At 45.6% G+C, this 22,740-nt stretch overlaps 1 protein-coding gene across 1 annotated transcript; it reads right to left on the reverse strand.

Annotated features, from left to right (window-relative positions):
- Nucleotides 1–333: 333 nt before the first annotated feature.
- LOC136452094 (pectinesterase-like) lies at nt 334–2,193 on the reverse strand. The gene is made up of 2 exons (XM_066452736.1): nt 1,218–2,193; nt 334–1,034 (listed from the first exon to the last, which is right to left on the reverse strand). The coding sequence occupies exons 1-2, from the start codon at nt 2,191–2,193 to the stop codon at nt 334–336; spliced, it is 1,677 nt and encodes a 558-aa protein (XP_066308833.1).
- Nucleotides 2,194–22,740: the final 20,547 nt, after the last annotated feature.

A 22,740-nucleotide genomic window follows, 5' to 3' on the forward strand; every position in this document is an offset into this window, starting at 1 on the left:
AGCCTGCCACGCACAAATTTGATGGAAGGGTGCGCAATGGCTAATCCATTCAGCTCGGCATCGGCTCGTGTAAATTCAATCAGGATCTGGTACAGCATGCGAACCTAAACATGACTATGGATGATGCATGTGTTACGTTGTTGCAGCACACTTATTATTCTGTTATATGTTAATTATATACGCACCTTAATTTTTCTGTATACCTACCTATCTACCTCTTGCAACGAATACAATACTCAGTATAACATATCCACTAAGACCGACTTTTGCACCGACTTGCCCAATAATTAGCTAGCGCGAGCCTGCAGATCGATAACGATTATCCATGCATCATCAGTTGATGAGTCCGCTGGTGAACGGCACGCCGGTTTGGGGCAGCCAGAAGTCCCCGAGCACCATGTTGCCGACGGTGAAGTTGGCGGCGTCCGCGGTGCCGTTGAGCACGTGGAAGCCCGGCCAGGCCACCCTCCTGCTGGTGTCCGCCCCCGGGCCGGAGTTGTTGTACTCGGCGTAGAAGAGCGTGCTGAGCGCGTAGTCGCCGTCCCACGGCATCCACCCGGTGGGGTCCACCAGCGCGTCCACCTCCGACTGCATGATCACCGTGCGGGAGTAGAGCTTCCATGGCCGGCCCAGGTAGGTGGTCACGGGGAACGCCGCGTTGGCGGCGAGGTCGGGCGCGGCGGCGAACGTGCAGCCCTGGAGCGTGGTGCCCGTGTTCTGGTTCGGGTCCGTGCGCCCCTGCGCCGTCACCGTGTTGCTCTGCCCCTGCATCGGCAGCCGGGAGTAGAGGTTGCAGTCCTGGAACACCACGGCTGCGTTGCCGAACACGTAGTCCACGGTGCCGTAGATGTCGCAGCTGCGGTAGAACTGGCGGAGGGAGTGCGTGTACAGCGTGTCCTGGTACGCCTCGAAGCTGCACTGGTAGAACGTCGACAGGTCCGCGCCGGAACGGAGCGCCACCGCCTGGTGCTTCGCCGGACCGGCCGTGTTCCGGAACGTCATGTTCACCGCGACGAACCCTGTCCCAAGAACAGCTGCATGCATTCCGAAATTCCGAGGCGTAAGGTAAACCTCAACTGAAGAGTCAATATATTCGCTTTCAAGAGACTATGATACGAAAATACTAAAATAGTTATCTTGGCACCGAGTAACCGACCGACGCGCCAAACCAAATGAAGACACTAGCAAATCATCAACTAACAAAAGTGGACGCTCACCGAACGTTGCGGAGTTGAAGGTCGTCCAGCCGTCGACGACGCTCCGGTTGCCGGTGACCACCGACTGGCCGATGCCATCGCCGATCATCATGACGTACTTCTTGTTCTTGGGCACCACCACATTCTCCTCGTACACGCCCGCGGGCACGCGGATGACGAAGTAGCCGGTGCTCCCGCCAAGGTTGCTTGGCGCCGCCGCCACGGCCTCGCCGATGGTCGTGTAGTTCCCCGCGCCGCTCGGGTCCACCGTCACCTCGCCGACCACCGAGACCGTGGCCGCGACGCCCTCGAGCGCCATCCTGCGGACCATCTCGTCGTCGGTGGCGTCGAACAGCCCCCTCCCGTGGCCGCCGCCGTGGCGGGGCGGCTTGGACTTGGACTTGGACGACGAACGCACCCATGCCCTGGTGAATAGCGACAGCGAGACGCTGTACAGCTTGGTGCTGTTGACCATGGGCACGGCGAGCCCGTTGCGCACGGACCACGCGGAGGCGGCCACCTGCAGGCCGTCGGCGCACGTCTGCTGGTTGGTCAGGATCGCCGACAGCAGCGTCTGCACGTCCTCGGCCTGCGGGTCCAGGAGCGTGCTGTTGCCCGACGTGTTGAGCGTGGCGCCCGCGGACGACACGAAGTCGATGTTGAGTCCCGAGAGGAGCTGGCAGTCCTGCAGCGCCGCGACGGCGCCGGGGGAGAGGCCGCCGCGGGCGAGGTACCGGTCCACGAGGCCCAGGAACTTGTTGGCGTTGGCGAGGGACTTGGCCACGGAGAAGCGCCCGTAGGTGTACAGGTTGCTGGTACCGTTAGACGGGAGCACGGTCCGGCAGAAGTTAGGGTCCGTCGTCTCGTTGCACGCCGTGGACGGCGTCACCGGCGTGGCCGACGTGTCGGAACGGACCGCGGCGACGAGCAGCGACAGGGAGAGCAGCGCCAGGATGGCGGAGAGCGCAGTGGTAGTGCGGAAGGCCGCCGCTGCCATGATTGGTTAGTGTGAATGAAGCCGGAGTGTAGTTGTTAAGTGATCGACTGTGTTGATGTACTCGAGCTTGAGAGGTGCTGGGAAGAGACAGATGGATTCACCAAGGATCGGATCAAGGTGCCCTTTTATAATGTGGATCCGAGGGGTTTCATGGTCATTTCGAGAAGTTGGCAGGTCAAAGGTGGGTTGACTCGCGAGGTCCCCCAAGTGGCTGTTCATGGAGGCCGGGGTCCCTAGCGAGGAAAGCGCGTCTGCATCTGCACCATGACGGTGGCGACGATAAACCGGCGGCATATGTCTAGTCCAACTCCCTACCTGTATGTACTTCGAGCTTGCAACTTGCATTGCATGGGGGAGGTCTCATTTGTCTGGGTTGGGTTGGTCGGGTTCAAATACACTAGTTGCTCTCTATATATATATATATGGATGTTTGTGTTCTAACTTCTAACAGTACCTTCAGTGGTCATGGCAATCACGTGGTTACTTCCGATATCATTTTAGTTAGGTTAATGGGCATTTGGATTGAATGGTATTGAATTCCACATTTAAGGAGACTGTGTTTCATTTTTCTTCTTCTTTCGCAGTGACAAAAACATATTGTCCAATTAATTATAGAGGCCGAAACTGTATGATTCATGGTAAGGCTTATTTTATCTAATAAGAAAGGAAAAGTACAAAAGACTGGAGACATTTAATTTCAAAATTTATTATGTATGGAGTGAAAAGATCAAAATATAGATGTGCCATTGATATGATTTCATAAAATACTTATTTAGAGAATATGATAATTAAATGTCGGTGAGATCTTTTTACTATATACTCCCTCCGTATCGTAATTAGATAACGTTCTGGAGGCCAGGCTATTTGCGGCAAAAGATGACGTTCACGGTACCGAGGGAGTATTTGGACGCGATTACCCCTAGCCAGGCACGCGCGCCGCCCGTTCGCATGGTCTTCTCGTCATTAATCGCGGACTCCTCGACTGAAGAGATCGCCGCAGTCGCCCCCCGTCCACAGCACGCTCGCAGACCGCCCAGGCACGCGTGCCGCCCGTTCGCATCGCCGGCCATCCACAGCACGCAGACCGCCCACAGTACGCTCGCCTGTTCGGTCCGTTTCGTCGCTATGGATCAGCTTCTAAGGCAGGCACTCTTGCTGGATCAGCTGACATTGCAAGCGGTACATGCAAAGAGAAAACAGGAAAGTGTGGAGATGATGCACGGCTATGGAAAGAGAAGAGGCCGGGGAAAGACTGTGTATTAATAGCCACGGTGGAACTCAAACGACGCAGGCAATCGAGCGCTAAATTGTAAACACAGTGGCGCCACCGCAAAAGAATGTTTGCCTATGAAAACGGAGCAAAAACGCTGCTAAACGCGCGCGCCTCGCCCAGCCAAATGAATCCACACGGCACCGCACGCGCGCCAGTGCCACGCAATGCTGCCAAACTCGCGAAACAACGAAAACGCGCAGCACGCGCGAACGGCCAAACACGAGCCCGCACAGCGCCATGCAAAGCCATGCAAAAATTGTGGCGACAACGAAAAAGGCTGCCAGGGGTCGAACCGTGGAGCTCATGCCTCGGGCCATGGAGCCTTGGCCAACCGAGCTACGATGGATTGCTGTACAGGTAGCACCCTCAGAAGTATTTAATAAGGCCAAAACAGGAAAACTAACCTCTAATTAATCACCCCTTGGTAATCGTACTCATGTCCTAAACGTCATCTAATTACGATACGGAGGGAGTATATAGTTACATACTCCCTCCGTCCACAAAAGAAAGCAACTATGGGATCCGTATCGGTCAAACTAGGTTAAATTTTACCGAGTTTATAATAAACAACATTAGCATTTATGTGTCCAAATAAATTTGTTATGAAAATATATTTTATAACTAATCTAATCTAATGGTACTTATTTTGTATCATGAATGTTAGTACTTTTTTATATAAATTTAACCGAAGTTCAAACTGTTTGACTCCTCGAAAAATAAAAATTGCATTCTTCTGTAGGCGAGGGAGTATATATGAGATAGAAAATTGGCGTGACTTGGCTAGAAAACACCAAGCTGTACCGTGTGTCACTGATATGGAGCGAGGCTAAGGTTAACAGAATTGCATGGATGTGATTATGCAAGGTTAAGTGCGCACGCAAGCGTCAAGCATTAAGCCACCCATGCAGCGCTCAAAAGGATGCATGATTAACCCATGCATGGCTGAGATGGGTGGCCATTTTAATTTAAACATAATATGTGCGTTAGTGATGGTACGTGGCCGAGCCAGCATGGAAACCTGTAGAACATGCATGTTGGGATTTGATCTGCCTGCGTCAAAAACCACTGAAATCCCATTTGCTAGCCCGGCAACTTGTTAACTCGCGAGGTGCGCTCCGGCGGCTGCCCTGTATACATACGTAGCTCATGGCGCCACAAGATCTACGTGCGGACGTTGGATGTGACAGCCACGAGAGTTCATCAGCAACATTATCGAAGTTTCTGTGTGGTGTGCAGTGTTCCACACAGTTAGGCAACCACTAAGCAGTGGTTGACTCCTAGTGGATTTAGTAGATTACGTGCTTTGTGTGTTCGGTCGGTGGCTAATTAACAACGCTCGTCGTATATTGAATGATCAATATGAGAGTTCTGTTTTTATATAGCTATAGAAACCACACATCGGTAGTACTAGCATTGTAAGAGCATCTCAAAGAGTTTGGCATATTTTGTTTCCCAAAACATGATGTTTGCCAACTCCCAAATAATTATGGAGAAAAAAAGAGGCCATCTCCAATGGTACCCCATAATTAACTTCCAAAATATTAGATTTGTGGATCCACACGTGAAATCCTTCGGCGCCGCCTCCTTCATGCTCGTGTCGATCCCTTGTTGGTCTCGATCAGGCGGCGACGGCCAGCTTCCCGGCCATCAGCACAGTAGCATGCAGCCGGCTATCAGGCAAGCAGGTTCACCACGAGGCCAGTAGCTGCTTCACCGTGCGTCAGCAGACAGTACCATGCATGCAGTAGAGCAGCCGGCCAAGAGCATTACTTCAATACACATATACACGGGCGTAACTATCGTCGGAGTTCATCGCGACCGACGGCAATCCCGGCACCGCGAGCGAGCACACCACTGCGAACGACGGCAACCCCGGCGGGCACGGCAATCCCGGGGGGCACAGGCGTCGGAGATCATCTCGCGAGCGAGCGACAGCAATCCCGGCAGCGCCGGGCGGTAGGAGAAAAAAAATCGCTGACACCGCATGGGAGGAGACGGTGCGGGGAACCACGAGTATGCGCGCAACTACGGATGGAGGCCGGTTTGCCGAGTGCCAAAAGATGGAGAATGAACATGGGATACTCTTGGAGATGAGTTTTTTCTCTTTTCTCAACAACTAAAACATACGGATTGATTCACGGCCATGCCTCCGGTCAGCTATCACAGATCACAAACGAATAGGGGTTAGTCAAAGAACTTAGGTTATGCTTGTAAGTTCATAGAGTTGCCTTGATGATATGCAAATACGGATCGCTTGTGTCATCTTAATAGGTCCGTTGGGACAGCGGCCACAAACAGCACCTAATGATCGAAGCACGATAGAAAACTAGTTGTTGAGGCCTCCCCTCAGGGAAAGGCTCCGATGACTGGGCAGGACCAAAATCTTCTTGCGATCCATGACTACCCGACGCAAAAAAGAAAATTCCCCCAACCCCTGCATGGCTGCTCTACCCGGCTCTATCCCACGCTCCTCCCTCACAGGTTCCTTCGGGTCTTTCCATGCATGGATGCATGCACGTGCACCCTGCTCCAATATGCAACCGCGGTATTCTTATCTTTTTGACAAATCCAGAAAGCACAGATCATGGAAAAATCAACAATAAGGGAAATGTTAACGTCCACCGGCAGGACGTTGTTGTGCCCGATTGCGTGCACCCCCGCGCTCCAAGATCTACGGTATTTTTTTCCTTTCAAGGAAAATCAGACAAATCACAGGAAAAACAACAACAATCAAATCCTGATGCCATCTATTTGCATCCCTATCCACAACCACGCCTCCAGTCAGCTATCACAGATCACAAACGAAGAGGGGTTAGTCAAAGAACTTAGGTTATGCTTGTAAGTTCATAGAGTTGCCTTGATGATATGCAAATACGGACAGCTCGTGTCATCTTAATAGGTCCATTGGGACAGCGGCCACAAACAACACCTAATGATCGAAGCACGATAGAAAACTGGTTGTTGAGGCCTCCCCTTAGGGAAAGGCTCCGATGACTGTAATAAGTCTTCTCTGCTGAAATTGATTTTAATCCAAACCTGTGATCACTAGTAAATTGGTAGTTGTTAATATAACTCATCTGCTTCGGCTGTTGCAACCACCTCTAAAAAAACAAAAGATTCAGCCATGCTTTTCTATGGTTGGGGATGGGTAGGTTTGAAATCTATGGTGTTGTTTAGATCCTCAATTTTTTGTCAACTTGTTCAGGTACTAAAGTTACTTTGTTTCGAAGACAAGGAAGTTTGATTCTCTGCCCCTAACCCTCCTAAACCTAAGAAGAAAGCGACAAATGATATATTCACAAAGAATATCGTATATAAAGAGGTTCTAACTCCATAAAAGAGGTAATGCATCTAACTTCGATACATATTTTTTTAGATATCAAATGGTATTTTAACTTTAAAAATTAACAAACAACTTATATGCAGGATACTTCTAACTACAGCTTTAACCATCTATATGCTTCAGCTGCAAGAAGTCAGACGCCACATCTTGGACTAGAAAATCTTCTGGATCATCATTGATTGGTGACCAACTGCAGCTTGGTATTCATGCAAAGCACGTTATCTTAATTGAACTATCGAGAGATTAGATTCTTAATTATAGAATAGATTCTAAAACATGTATTGTGAAACACAAACTTGTTATGATTATCTTTCCGTAGCACTTGATTCCTAAAGAAGTGCAAGCTTATCTTTCGCGTATCGTAGGCATGGAGTGATGCAACAATTGAAGTTGATGTTTTAGTTTTGCATTCAAATTTAGAGTTATGTTTTAACTATCTATCTTTCGTGAAGACTTATGTAATATTGATTGGAACATTATGATTGCGATATCTATTTTAGATAACAGTATAACACGCGTTCATACATATGTTATCGTGGTATTATGTGTTCCCGTTGCAACGCACGGGTATTTACCTAGTTTCTCAAAAAACATGGATGGAGAAGGGATATGGGGCACTCTTGAGATGCTCTAAGGTCTTTTCTGTCTTTTTTTTTTTTTGTGGGGATTTTTTGGGGATTGGGGGTGGGGCGCTGTGTGCAAATTTTGTAGCGCCAATTTCTGGTGCTCAGTTTCATGTAAGCTGTGGCCGTAAGGCTTACTATAGTTAGTCCTTTCATGGATCCTACTAGAAGAAGATGATGACCATATGTTTAATTAATTTAGTTTCCAATTTTTTTTATATGGTGATTTGTTTTTTTAGCAGAATATAGTGATTTTGGTTTCCAAGGTTGTGCATGGATGAGCCTTTTCGGGGCTTCCGTAATAATCAAATCAAAGTATCTAGCACACAGTTAATATATTTTTTTGGTCGAATAATAATATATGGTCAATTGGACCACACAACGTTTGCTACTAATACAATACAAGTAATTATCCGCATGAATGCAATGTGATTCACTCCGGTGGCCAAACACCCCAAGTGAAGATGATGAGGCAATATTGAAGGCATTAGAAGATCAAAAAGAAGGTCCAAGACATGAAGAGATAGACATCTATCTATATCTCATCCCACTATAGATCATATCTCATCCCACAGCGATCCATGTCATCACAAGGACCCCACCAAATCACTAAGCACAAACCTTGCACCAAAATGCACTTAGAAAATAAGAAGACTACAACTAACAATACAAACTATTCAACTTTAAGAAAATGATGGAAAGCTCTCCATCTCCCTAACCATGTGGCATGTGCTGTTGCTTCTATAAAGCCATAAGCATGCATGGTCGGAACCATACTTGATCCAATAATTCACTCGTTAGAATCAAGATGTAATAGTCCAACGATTGATCCTTAGCAGCCAGGGAGGAGAGAGACAGTGATTCGCTTTAAAGAAGATTAAGCCTCATTTGACATGGCTCTAAATGGCTTCGGGTCCTGGCTCTTTGTGCACAAAGAAGCCAGAGATAGGGTTGGGGGTACGCGGCCATGACGGCTCTTCGGAAAACTTTAGGGCGGGTTCTGCAAAATAGTGAAGTTATAGAATTTTGCCTTTCTTTGCATTGAAATAAAATTTACATCAAGGTTCTAGTAATAAAATACCCAAATGTGACTACTGTTTAGGGAGGACAAGTTGGACCGTGGTTTTATTTTCTAAAATATAGAGGACCTTTTTGTAAAATTATAGAGAGAATTACAAAGATTTATGATATAGTATACTATGACAATATAATTAATGAAATATATAATGATACTTATTTGGTGTCGTAAATGTTATTATTTTATTATATGAATTTAGTAAAACTTAAGATGTTTTGACTCTCAAAAAGTTAAAATAACTTAAAATTTGGGACGAATGGAGTATCAATTACGACTGCTCTAGTGGACATCTGGGACGTCAGAATATTCAGAAACAAGTGGTGCGTGATTGGATTTTTCGTTTTATAAAACCATGGGGCTGGCATTGACAGCCGAAGCGGCCACACGCGATGTGCAGTTGTGCATGCTGCATGTCCGGACAGCAAAGCAAGCGACTGACTTGCCGGGGCCAAGCAAGAATAGGAGATCGACGCGGCAAGAGTTTGGCAGATCCGAGAATGTATCATCCACCATCCACGTTCCGCAAGCTGGGATGCATCGATCAATGCATGGCACGGTCGGTGCGTGCGAACGGTCGTCGACGGTGCTGGCCGAAGACGCCGACGACGTCTGACCGGATCGATGGGGCTTACACAATGTGTGCCTTGGAGCACGGTTTATCCGCTAGGGAATGAGAGGAGTCTGCGCCGCGCGTTCCACGCGCGCCACCGGTTAATCTGGTACCGGCGCACTGCACTGCACTGCACTCGTCGTCTTGGAGTTGTTGGATCCTGCTTGTCGTTTTCCAGCCTCCGCTAGGGTAGGCAATGTGTGGTATGTAGCCCGTAGCCGTAGGGAGGCCATCACCCTGTTCGCTTGTTGGTTTCAGCCAGCCCAAACCAGCCAGCCAACAGTGTTTTTCTCTCACAACAAACCAGCACCAGCCAGTCCAAACCAGCCCAGAAACCAACCAGCGAACAGGGTGATGGCAACACTTGCTTCCTGGACCTCCCGAAATTGTTTAAACTGGGCTTATGGTCCCATGGACCTTAGAACAAGGTCTCCAACCGAGGCGACGGAAGCCCATGTCGCCCGGCCAGGCCCATGGCAGCCAAGCAGGCGGACTAAGTTGCTAACTGCCGATCACCCACCGTCTTCTCCGACCGACTGGCCCGAGTACCCGACAGGCAATGGCCAGCGGCCCGCAGATGGCGGTGTCCCGGAGAGACGAGGTCGTCGTGGGAATCTGCCGTGCCCGCGCCTGCTGTGTCGTGGAGTGGAGATGCAGATGGGGCGTCGTCCTACCTCCTCGGCGGACTGCGGTCCTGCCCCGGCGGCCCGTGGGGCGCGCAGACGCAGCGAGCTGCCGAGCTGGACGCCTGGACCTCTGGATGACCTGGGGTGCGGTGGGTGGATGCTCCCCCAAGCCGAAACGGGGCCGCACCAGCATGCCCTGTTACAGTCGTCGGTCCATCGATCGATCGTACTACTGGGTGAGATGATGAGGTCCTTGTATCGTGCATGGTAATTGGTCATGGTATACCCCCAGCTGAGTTGGCGTCGTCACAATGGGCTCAGGCTCAGCAATGCGGAGTGCTGCGTCGCACGGGTGGGAGTCTGGCACCCAGCGTCACGGCTTCGGATCTGTTGCAGCTGTTCATCCGTGCCCGCTTCCATCGAGTGAATCCGCCCTTGCCTCGACCACCATCGTCGCCGTCATCTCCTTCTGCGGTGGGGCCCTGCTACTGTGCAGTGGGCCCCGCCTCTGCAATGCGCAACGCATGCAGGTGGTTTAGAGACATGGAAGTGGGAAAGCAGTTATTGGTGTTCGGGTTGACCGTCAACGATCATTGATGCAGGTCCTCAGGTTTGACACTAATGGTCGTGGAACTATTTTATTAAGTCTGGTGAAGCCTACTCTTCTTTACGGCCCAAGATTATTTATCCTCGAAGACACAGACCGATAAGACAGTCGAGGGGAGCGCCGGTTGTACTATCGGAGTGTGAGAACGAGAACCCTCGATGTCTTTGTCGCAACCACTTCTCTTAGGTCCTGCACCCTCGACGAGAATATCACCTATGTCTACAGGTTGAGTTCACCGGTTTCTTTTACGATAGCTTGCTTTGTATTCTCGGAAAGGTTTTCCCACACTGTTTGTATCAAGCTTTAACTTTATATATTATTATTTATTGCTCCTCTTGTCAAAAAAGTTAAAAACTAGTAATGTTTTACTGTCGAATCTTAGGAACTAGACAAATTTGACCATCAAACTGATTTTTTTAAATAGCTTTTTTTTCCTTAAATTTTTAGAATAACTTTTGGTTATATTGAACTTGATACTCGATGTGATCTAAGTAGTTTAGAGGAGAAATTTGTGTGCACTTAAAATATACTTTGGACTGAGTACATATTAAAAACCTACAGTGATGCAATGCAAAATGAAAACATATATAGAGTACGTGACTGGTAATAAATTTATCATAATTGAATAGAGATTACATAGTACTCCCCTTATCCCTAAATAAATCATTTTCTAGGGTTATCTTAAACTAATATTTTATGTTTGACTGAATTCAAAGAAAAGATAATAGATATTTTCGACACCAAATGAAAACATTATGAAAGTATGTTTTATGGGATATCTAATGATACTAATTTTGTATCTTAAATTTAGCACTCTTTACTATGATTCTAGTTAAACAGTAAAAAGTTTAACTTAAAGCAATTTTAGAAATTAATTTATTCAAAAATTTATCATAATTGGATATAGATTATATAGTACTCCTCTCGTCCCTAAATAAATCATTTTCTAGAGTTATCTTAAACTAATATTTTATGTTTGACTGAATTCAAAGAAAAGATAACAGATATTTACGACACCAAATGAAAACATTATGAAAGTATGTTTTATGGGATATCTAATGATACTAATTTTGTATCTTAAATTTGACACTCTTTACTATGATTCCAGTTAAACAGTAAAAAGTTGAACTTAAGGTAATTGTAGAAATTAATTTATTCATAAATTTATCATAATTGGATATAGATTATATAATACTCCTCTCGTCCCTAAATAAACCATTTTCTATAGTACTACCGGAAACATTAAATTTGCCGAGTGTATTCTCTCGGGCACTCGGCAAACAAGTTCTTTGCCGAGTGCTGCGCTAAAAACACTCGGTAAAAAAAACACTCGGTACAGAGAAGGTTTGCCGAGTGTCAAAAAAAACACTCGGCAAAGATGGGGTTTGCCGAGTGTTTTTTTTTACACTCGGCAAAGAAGTAAAATCTTTTTTCTGGGAGAGAAGAAGAAAAAAATGAAAAAAAAATTTGCCGAGTGCCCAGATCCAGGACACTCGGCAAAGGAAAAAAAATATTTTTCCTAGGAAAGAAGGAGAAAAAAATGAAAAAAAAACTTTGCCGAGTGCCAAGATCTGGGACACTCGGCAAACCATAAAAAATCTTTTTTAACCCCTAGCGGATGCGCCCTACCCTTCTCCCAGCACGGCACCCTCCCATTCTCCCCGCGCTGCGTCCACACGGCCCCTCCGCTTCTCCGCCCCTCCCCGCGCACGCGCACGCGCCACCCCCTCCTCCCTCTCGGCATCGGCGCGGGCCCCGCCCTCCCCTCCTCTGTAGGGTTGAGATGGCAGACTAGGGGGGTGAATAGTCTTTTCTAAAAATTAATCGCGTCGGCTAACCGAAACAAGTGTAGAATTAAAACGATCGGTCTAGCCAAGACTACACCCCTCTATCTATATTCTCTAGCACCTTCCAAAGATACTAATCAAGCAACAAAGGTGTCGGGCTAGCTAGAGCTCACCTAACCAATTCTAGGAGCAAGGTCACACAAACCTATACCACTAGTACTTTAAGCAACAAGGGAGCTCCTACACATGCTAGTAAACAAAAGCACAAAGCCACCTAATGATCACTAGCAATGCTCAATAACAAGGCAACCAATGCCAAATTAGAGAGCGCAAATACTTAGCTACACAAACTAAGCAAAGTGACTAACAAGGTTACACAAACCAAATTAGCCACGCAAGAGAGCTACTTCTATGCTACACAAGCAAGAAGGTAACTAGTAAGCTACACAAGCTAACTAATTACAAGAGCAACTACACAAGCATAATGTATATGAAAGTAATTAGAAACTTGTGTAACGATGATGCAAACCAACGGGAAGAATAAGGTTGACACGGTGATTTTTCTTTCGAGGATTACGTGTTTGCCAACACGCTACGTCCCCATTGTGTCGACCGCCCACTTGGTGGTTCGACGGCTAATTGGCATCACCCACCAAGCCCGCACGTCGGGCACCGCAAGAACCTACCCCAAAAGTGAGGGTAGCTCAATGACACGCTCAACTAGAGTTGCTCTTCGTGGCTCCCGCGGGGCGAGCACAATGCCCATCACAAAGCTCTTCTCCGGAGCACTGCACAAGCTTCTTGCGGGCTTCGACGGAGACCACCACCAAGCCATCTAGGAGGTGGCAACCTCCAAGAGTAACAAGCACCACCGGCTTGCAACTCGATCACCTAGTGCCACTCGATGCAACCTCACGATGCAATCGCACTAGAATCGCTCTCTCACACACAATCGGATGATCACTATCAAGCATATGTGAGATAGAGGGCTCCCAAGCACTACTATACAAGCCACCAAGGCTCTAGTGTGCTCAGCTACTGGCCCAAGGCCGACCATGGCTTCTATTTATAACCCTACGAACAAATAGAGCCATTACCCCTTCACTGGGCAAAAGTCGGGACGACCGGACGCTCCGGTCCAATCGACCGGACGCTGGACCTCAGTGTCCGGTCACGCGATACTCGCCACGTGTCCCCTCCTTCAAACACTGTTCATTCGATCTCAACAGTCATCTGACGATCGGACGCAGCAGCTTCAACTGACCGGATGCTGAGCCTCCAGCGTCCGGTCGTTTCCAGTAAGGTTCCAGAAACGACATTTCATGACCGGACGCGTCCAGTCGATCGCGATCGGACGCAGCACCAGCGTCCGGTCACTCTCCAGCTTCTGCTCTGCCTACGTCACCATACGTCAGCCCTGACCGGACGCACACAACCAGCGTCCGGTCACTTCTAGAGCCAGTGTCTGGTCGATTGACTGATGTTGCACGCTGCCTGCCACCCACTGACCGGACGCTGCAACCCAGCGTCCGATCACTGCGTGACCAAAGTCCGGTCCACACTGTGGGACCCTGTCTTTTTCTATAGGGCACCGGTGGAGTTCCTAACCCTTCTCGCCTCCGTTTCATTACTGAGTTGGTCCACATCAACTCTAACTTCATCTCCTTTATAAATGTGCCAACACCACCAAGTGTACACCATCATGTGTATGTGTGTTAGCATTTTCACAATCATTTTCTAAAGGATTAGCCACTCAACTTGCCACGTCACTCAATCCTAGCGATGATGCAAAGTTAGATCACTTGAGTGGCACTAGATGACCATGCAAACAAGTTTGCCCCTCTTGATAGTATGGACATCTATCCTAAACCCGGTCATCAACTTCTCTACACACCTATGACCAGTGGAATGAAATGCCCTAAGTTATACCTTTGCCTTGCGCATTCCATTCCATCTTCTCCAATGTCGATGCAACACATGCACCAACATGGTCAACAATGATATGATCCACTTCATATCATCACGTGATCATATTGGTTCATCGATCTTGACTTCACTTGCTTTTCACCATTGACTTCGTTCATCGGTGCCAAGTCTTGCTCAAGCATCACCGCCATGCGGTCCATCGCTCCAAAGCCTCTGACTTGCCTTCCATGCTTGCAACCGGTCCATCAAGCCAAGTCTTGTCTTGATCTTCTCCACCTTGATCACATGACTCATTGTCATGTCTCATGTGCAATGAGCTCCTTCATCATCACATGTGTGAGCTTTGCAATATCTCCAAGCCATTTTCACCTTCATGGCATATGTTACTCACACACATATACCTGTGGACTAATCACATGTGTATCTCATATAAACACAATTAGTCCACCTAGGTTGTCACTCAATTACCAAAACCACATAAGGACCTTTCAATCTCTCCCTTTTTGGTAATTGATGACAACTCTACAAAGATATGGAAATTAAGCTCTTTTGGATTCATGTTGCTTGCCCAAGCAATTTTACCATGTGAAAATAATTTTGGACAAGTACCACAAACCCGAGATGGTAGTATTAGCTCCCCCTACATATGTGCTAGAGTGTTTGATTTGAAGGTCGCACATATGCATAGATTAAAAATTGTGGGAGAGTAATTACTACAAAATGATGCTAAGGTGTATAGAATAAACCTTTGAAGCGTGTACCAATCGGAGTTGCACCTTTAAGTTCATCCTTACCACCATGGTTAGCTAGATATCACTTGGAAATAAAAGCACTAGATACCTTGTGAGATCAACATTAAAAGCAAGGTACTAGCATTACTTGAAAAATATACCAAGTGTCTAGCTATCATCCTATGCATGTTAGTTATCAAATCATCATTTAAGTTCTACAACTAGCATACACCACACAAGCATGCATATTGAATTTGAAAGCTTATGCAATGCAAGCAAGCACATGAATATGCATATATCAAATGCAATCAATCAAAGTTCATGAGCTTGCTCCCCCTACTTGTGTGCTTCTCTTGTCCAAGAAATTTTGATCCATCTCTTTTCTTCAATGTTGCTCCCTCTTTGTTCATGTCCATGTCCAACCTCTACTTCTTTGAGCTTTTCTATCTTATCTCTCCCTCTTGTACAATCTCAATCTCAAAGCAAGCTTTCATATCTTTGTACAATCTCTTGTACAATCTCAATCTCAAAGCAAGCTTTTATATCTTTGTACAATCTCTTCCCCTTTGTCATCAATTTCCATAAAAGGTGAGCTTCTCATTGATGCAAAGGTATATGTTTGTGGTAGATGGTTGAGGCTTGAATCTTGTATTTTTTATGGACATCACTTGATTGTTGGAATAACACCACTTGTAGATACCACTTGTAACTCATACCACTTGTATCTTGTGTAAGGCTTCTTGAGATACCACACATAGGATCTTTGATCTTGATACCAATTTGTGTGACACCTCCCCCTATGTGATAGCATGGGTCATCCATTTGATATACTTGAGCTCTTGTAGGTAAGGAATGCATTCTTCATTTGATGATCACTTAAAGTTGAGGATCACTTGTGGAACCATTTTATTGCATGATTGATATTATGTGTAGATGTGATATCACTTGGAAGAATCTTCTAGTATGGAACCACTTGTTTGAGTTTTCAATAAAAATCATTTCTTGAACATTTGCTATCTTTATGAGTACCACTTATAGGATATCACTTGTGAGTTGATCTAGACATCATTTGTAGATTCTTGATAAAATACTTGAGTCTAGATACCATTTGAAACAAACAAACTAGATATCTATTTGCATTATTGTCTTGTGCTTGTACTCTTATCACTATCATGAGCTTCTATGATTGACTTGAACTAAATTGATTTGCCTAAGCTTCTAAGTCCGGTTTGAACCAATGACAAGCTTCTTCACACCTCTTGCAAGGGTTATCTTGCCAGTGTTGTACTTGTCACTTGTTAGCAATCCAAATTGAGTCAAGTACTTGGGTTCACTAGCTCATGAACAAATTCATGTACTAACCACTAGATCAAGTAATCATTCAAACAATAGTGGTAGGCTATGAATTTAAGCATTTCATTTGTTATGCATGATCCTATGAAGCATGTACTATATGCACTAACCACATACTAGTAAGGGATGAAATGATCATGCACATTACAATGATACCTTTGCTATATTGGAGTAGAGGATAGTCACATAGATTCCAATTTATTACTCCAATAGCAATGTGAAGTCCAATTATAAGCTTGGTGAAGACCAATAGATACCATGTTGAATTTCATTCTTCACCCATATGAAATGAATACCACTTATGATCAAGTGCACTTTCTTATTGTGGTTGGCTTGCTTTATCTTTTGATCTTTGCTTGTATGAGAGTATCAATTTGAGAATACCACTTGAAATATCATGACTAGCTCTCTTTTGGGTGTTGCTTGCTTTTCTTGATCAACCATTTTGATTGCTTCAACTAAGCATCTTAAATGTTTCTCGGATCACCACTTCCATGTTAGCCTTCCAAGTACCACACTTGGTTCACCTACACATAGGCGGCAAACCCCTACACTAGGGAGAAGTGACCTCTCTCCAAGAATCATTCTTGATACTCACTTGAAATGACTTGATTTGATTGATCCAAGTGATGGACTTAACTTGATGAGTGACCTTGATTCCTTCTTTAAGTCATTTTCTTTCTACTTGTTTAAGTCCTTTTCTTTCTATCAAATGATCTCCAATCATATCTAGAACTTAAACTATATCTTCAACTTGAGTTTGATCGTGATCTTCATCTTGAGTGTCAAATGTGTGCAAAGTGCACTCCACAACCAAATGGCCTTGTACTCTTTTCTTGTCATGCTTATAGATCATCTCAAAACCAAACTTAGGTGCCTCAATTACTTATTAAACATGTTTCCATCTTAAGGACCTTTCAATCAAAGTGACTCTAGATCAATCCAACATTTGTCACTTTTCTAACAGATTTTGTACCCTTCAAAGGAATAAGCATATTTCCCAAAGTATAAATCCAAATACCATGAAATTTGGTGGAGGTGTACTTCACTAAGTTATATAGCAGCTATAAAAATTTGAGCTTTATTTGACTTCTAGATTGCTACCAGATTTCAATTCTTCCACCACTGCTACATGCTAAAAACTGCTGCACTATAGCTTACAAGAACTACTCCAAAACCGAAGCATTTCTTATCTAGTTTTCATGAAATTTCTACAGCATCTCATACCATAAGTCTAGAGCATGTACACCAATTTTCATGCCAATCCAATAAGTGTTGATTACTCAAACATGGCTAAGATCACAGCTCACTCAGATTTTCAATATAGGACAGATTCCAATCACTTGAGCTATACTTCATCAAATATGAATCAAACTTGAAACTAACTCGTTTGAATACTTTCACAAGACATAAATCCATTCAAACCACTTACTAAAAGTCATCTCATGAATTTATCCAACACAAGTCAATCCAAACTTGACTACTAATCAATTTATCCATTCAAACATCTCATAGCAAGCAACATTGCATATTTATCCAATTCAATCAACTCATATGCACCCAAATGAAATGATCAACAAGAGATATACGTTGGTTAGTTCATGATCATCTAACTAGCAAGCTTCAACTTAATTATTTGCAAGCCATCAAATATATCCATTGAATTACCAACAACTTGAATTATAGCACTTGTATGTTCATAGCACTTTGGACTTCACTTAATTTTCACTTGGCATTGGGTTTGGATGTGCACTAGGCTTTATATCTTGACTCAACATATGATGATCAATATGAAATCAATTAAATCAAGTCTCCAATGCCGATGGTACCTACAATCAATCATCCGCTTTTTGATGGTACCCAAACAAGTTTGGGTCCTCTCAAGTTAGGAGCAACATACTTAGGCAACACCTTAGTATGAGTAGCGGGATATTTTATAATAGCAACCATAGAGGTACCATTACCATCCTTTCTAAGCATATTATTATCAACAATTGAAATAGTCTTAGAAATGTCACCTAGGGGACATGAATGTGCCATGTGTCCCCTTTCCCGGCATGAGTAGCACTTTCTCTTTGCTTGAGCTTTCTCTTCTTTGCACATGTGGTGCTTCTCATTGTCTTGCCTCTCATGGATTGCTTGAGCCTTCTTCTCAAGCTTGGTAGGACACTTAGAGGCAAAGTGTCCCATACTTTCACACTTGAAGCACTTGATGTGAGCATAATCTTTCTTCTCATCTTCATTCTTGCTCATCATCTTGGCATCTTGAGTTTGCATTGGATGCCTTGCCTTTCCACCCCTTCTTATTTTCTTCTTCTTTATCATTAAATCACCACCATCTTTATGGTTGATCTTAATTTGCTCTTGGGGTATCTTCTCTTGCTCAACATGTGGCTTTGGTTGAGGCTTCACTTGTTTCTTCACCAATTGCTTGGTTGGGCACATTGAGGTAAGATGACCCCAAGTGCGGCACTTGAAGCACTTGACATGTTTGAGCCTCTCTTCTTCTTTTATCTTCTTGAGCTTCTCAATGTTAGGGCAACCATTTGTAAGGTGTCCCGCTTCATGACACCAGTAGCACATGGTATGAGAAAGCTTTCTTTATTGTAGCTTCTTCATCTTTCTTTCTCTCTTTCTTTCGCCCTTTGCCATCTTCTTCTTGAAGCCAAGGCCACACTTGTCACCATAGTTTCTTTGAGTCTTCAACATGTGTTTAAAGGTGACTTTTGAGTTGTAGCACCTCTCTAGCTTGTTGCTCAATTTCTTCACTTCATTTTTGAGCTCATTGTTCTCCTTCAAAAGGTTAGTCTCACAAGATATAGAAGTAGAACAAGCATCTAATTGTGAAGAGCATGGCATATCTAATAAATCATCACAAGAGGTGGATACATGCTTCTTGCCTACATCACATGGGTTAGCAACATTTTGCAATTTATCATTTGATCCATGTGATGAGCTCTCATTATTTTTAAGTTTCTTTGTAAACACTTTAATGAGAGAAGTATGTTGTTCTAATAATTCATCATGAGATGCAAGTAGTGTCTCATGATTCAATTTTAGCTCATCATGTGAAGATTTATAAGCATCAAGTAATTTCTTATGTTCTTCACAAGAGTTCTTTAGAAATAAGTTTTTGTTTTCTAAGTTCAATGTTTTAGCTTTCTCATTTTCTAAAGACATGGTCATGCTAGCAAGTCTACTAACAAGCTCATCATATGAATCAACATGATCAACCACATTATCATTTGTTACCTTGGTGTCACCTTGTGACATGAAGCAATGTGGTGATGTAGTTGGAGAGCTTATAGTAGCATCTTCATCATGGCTTGAGCATGAACCATCATCACCATCAAGTGTGCATGGGGTAGCATCATCACTTGCAACACTTGTGGCATCATCATCAACCTTGTCAAGTGAACTTGTAGTAGATCGATCATCATCATCATCACTTGACCATGAGGTGGAGCAATCTTCCACAATCACCAAATTGTGGTTTTGCTCAACACACTCATGCACCTCCTTCTTGGGCTCATCCTCCTTGAATTTGCCATTATCCCATGTGGAGGAATCACCGAAGGTTTCCTTCATGGACTCCCATATCTCACGAGTGGTTCCCTTGATGTTTACTTGTTTCATCAAATCAAAGCTTAAAGCATCCATTAGAAAACAACAAGCATGTGCATCAAATTCATAGAGAACTCTTTGAGCTTTGGTGAGATTTCTATGGTCCAAGACATGGGTGAGACCACTGTGACAACCCACCAAAATTTAGGTCCCTTTGCACAAAAATGATCAAGCATGTGATTTTTCCAAAGTACAAAGTTTGTGCCATCAAAAATGTGTGCCTCACAAACATCTAGCCTATTAGATATCATCCTCTCGGGTCGGTGAAGATCATAAATGAGAGACCTAGCTCTGATACCACTTGTAGGGTTGAGATGGCGGACTAGAGGGGGGGGTGAATAGTCTTTTCTAAAAATTAATCACGTCGGCTAACAGAAATAAGTGCGGAATTAAAACGATCGGTCTAGCCAAGACTACACCCCTCTATCTATGTTCTCTAGCACCTTCCAAAGATACTAATCAAGCAACAAAGGTGCCGGGCTAGCTAGAGCTCACCTAACCAATTATAGGAGCAAGGTCACATAAACCTATGCCACTAGTACTTTAAGCAACAAGGGAGCTCCTACACATGCTAGTAAGCAAAAGCACAAAGCCACCTAATGATCACTAGCAATGCTCAGTAACAAGGCAACCAATGCCAAATTAGAGAGCGCAAATACTTAGCTACACAAACTAAGCAAAGTGACTAACAAGGTTACACAAACCAAATTAGCCACGCAAGAGAGCTACTTCTATGCTACATAAGCAAGAAGGTAACTAGTAAGCTACACAAGCTAACTAATTACAAGAGCAACTACACAAGCATAATGTATATGAAAGTAATTAGAAACTTGTGTAATGAGGATGCAAACCAACGGGAAGAACAAGGTTGACACGGTGATTTTTCTTCCGAGGTTCACGTGTTTGCCAACACGCTATGTCCCCGTTGTGTCGACCGCTCACTTGGTGGTTCAGCGGCTAATTGGCATCACCCGCCAAGCCCGCACATCGGGCACCACAAGAACCTACCCCAAAAGTGAGGGTAGCTCAATGACACGCTCAACTAGAGTTGCTCTTTATGGCTTCCGCGGGGCGAGCACAATGCCCCTCACAAAGCTCTTCTCCAGAGCACCGCACAAGCTTCTTGTAGGCTTCGACGGAGACCACCACCAAGCCATCTAGGAGGTGGCAACCTCCAAGAGTAACAAGCACCACCGTCTTGCAACTCGATCACCTAGTGCCACTCGATGCAACCTCACGATGCAATCGTACTAGAATTGCTCTCTCACACAATCGGATGATCACTGTCAAGCATATGTGAGATGGAGGGCTCCCAAGCACTACTACACAAGCCACCAAGGCTCTAGTGTGCTCAGCTGCCGGCCCAAGGCCGACCATGGCTTCTATTTATAACCCCACGAACAAATAGAGCCGTTACCCCTTCACTGGGCAAAAGTTGGGACGACCGAACGCTTCGGTCGGATCGACCGAACGCTGGACCTCAGCGTCCGGTCACGCGATACTCGCCATGTGTCCCCTCCTTCAAACGCTGTTCATCCGATCTCAACGGTCATCTGACGACTGGACGCAACAGCTTCAACTGACCGGACGCTGAGCCTCCAACGTCCGGTCGTTTCTAGTAAGGTTCCAGAAACAACATTTCACGACCGAACGCGTCTGGTCGATCGTGATCGGACGCAGCACCAGCGTCCGGTCACTCTCTAGCTTCTGCTCTGCCTGTGTCACCATACGTTAGCCCTGACCAGACGCACACAGCCAGCGTCTGGTCACTTCCAGAGCCAGCGTCTGGTTGATTGACCAACGCTGCACGCTGCCTGCCACCACTGACCGGACGCTGCAACCCAGCGTTCGGTCACTGCATGACCAGAGTCCGGTCCACACTGTGGGACCCTATCTTTTTCTGTAGGGCGTCGGTGGAGTTCCTAACCCTTCTCGCCTCCGTTTCATCGCCGAATTGATCCACATCAACTCCAACTTCATCTCCTTTATAAATGTGCCAATACCACCAAGTGTACACCATCATGTGTATGTGTGTTAGCATTTTCATAATCATTTTCCAAAGGATTAGCCACTCAACTTGCCACGTCACTCAATCCTAGCGACGATGCAAAGTTAGATCACTCGAGTGGCACTAGATGACCGATATGCAAACAAGTTTGCCCCTCTTGATAGTACGGACATCTAACCTAAACCCGATCATCAACTTCTCTACACACCTATGACCGGTGGAATGAAATGCCCTAAGTTATACCTTTGCCTTGCGCATTCCATTCCATCTCCTCCAATATCGATGCAACACATGCACCAACACGATCAACAATGATATGATCCACTTCATATCATCACGTGATCATATTGGTTCATCGATCTTGACTTCACTTGCTTTTCACCGTTGACTTCGTCCATCGGCGCCAAGTCTTGCTCAAGCTTCACCGCCACGCGGTCCATCGCTCCAAAGCCTTTGACTTGCCCTTCACACTTGCAACCGGTCCGTCAAGCCAAGTCTTGTCTTGATCTTCTCCACCTTGATCACATGACTCAATGTCATGTCTCATGTGCAATGAGCTCCTTCATCATCACATGTGTGAGCTTTGCAACATCTCCAAGCCATTTTCACCTTCATGGCATATGTTGCTCACACATATGTACCTGTGGACTAATCACCTATGTATCTCACATAAACACAATTAGTCCACCTAGGTTGTCACTCAATTACCAAAACCACACAAGGACCTTTCATCCTCCCTCTTCGGCGCCGGCGTGACCTGCCCTCCCCTCCTCCCTCGCTGGCACGGCCCGCCCTCCCCTTCTCCCTTGTTAGCATGGCCCGCCCTCCCCCTTCCTCTCTCGGCATGGCGGCGCTCCCCCTACCACTCTGTGCGCGGCGGCGTACCTTCCTCCCTCCTCCACCGCCTCCACCAGATCCGGCCCCGCCGCGGGCGGACAGATCTGGCGCGTGTCCCTCC

This window comes from Miscanthus floridulus, chromosome 5 (genome assembly GCF_019320115.1).
Source record: "Miscanthus floridulus cultivar M001 chromosome 5, ASM1932011v1, whole genome shotgun sequence".
In the NCBI taxonomy this organism is placed as follows: domain Eukaryota; kingdom Viridiplantae; phylum Streptophyta; class Magnoliopsida; order Poales; family Poaceae; genus Miscanthus; species Miscanthus floridulus.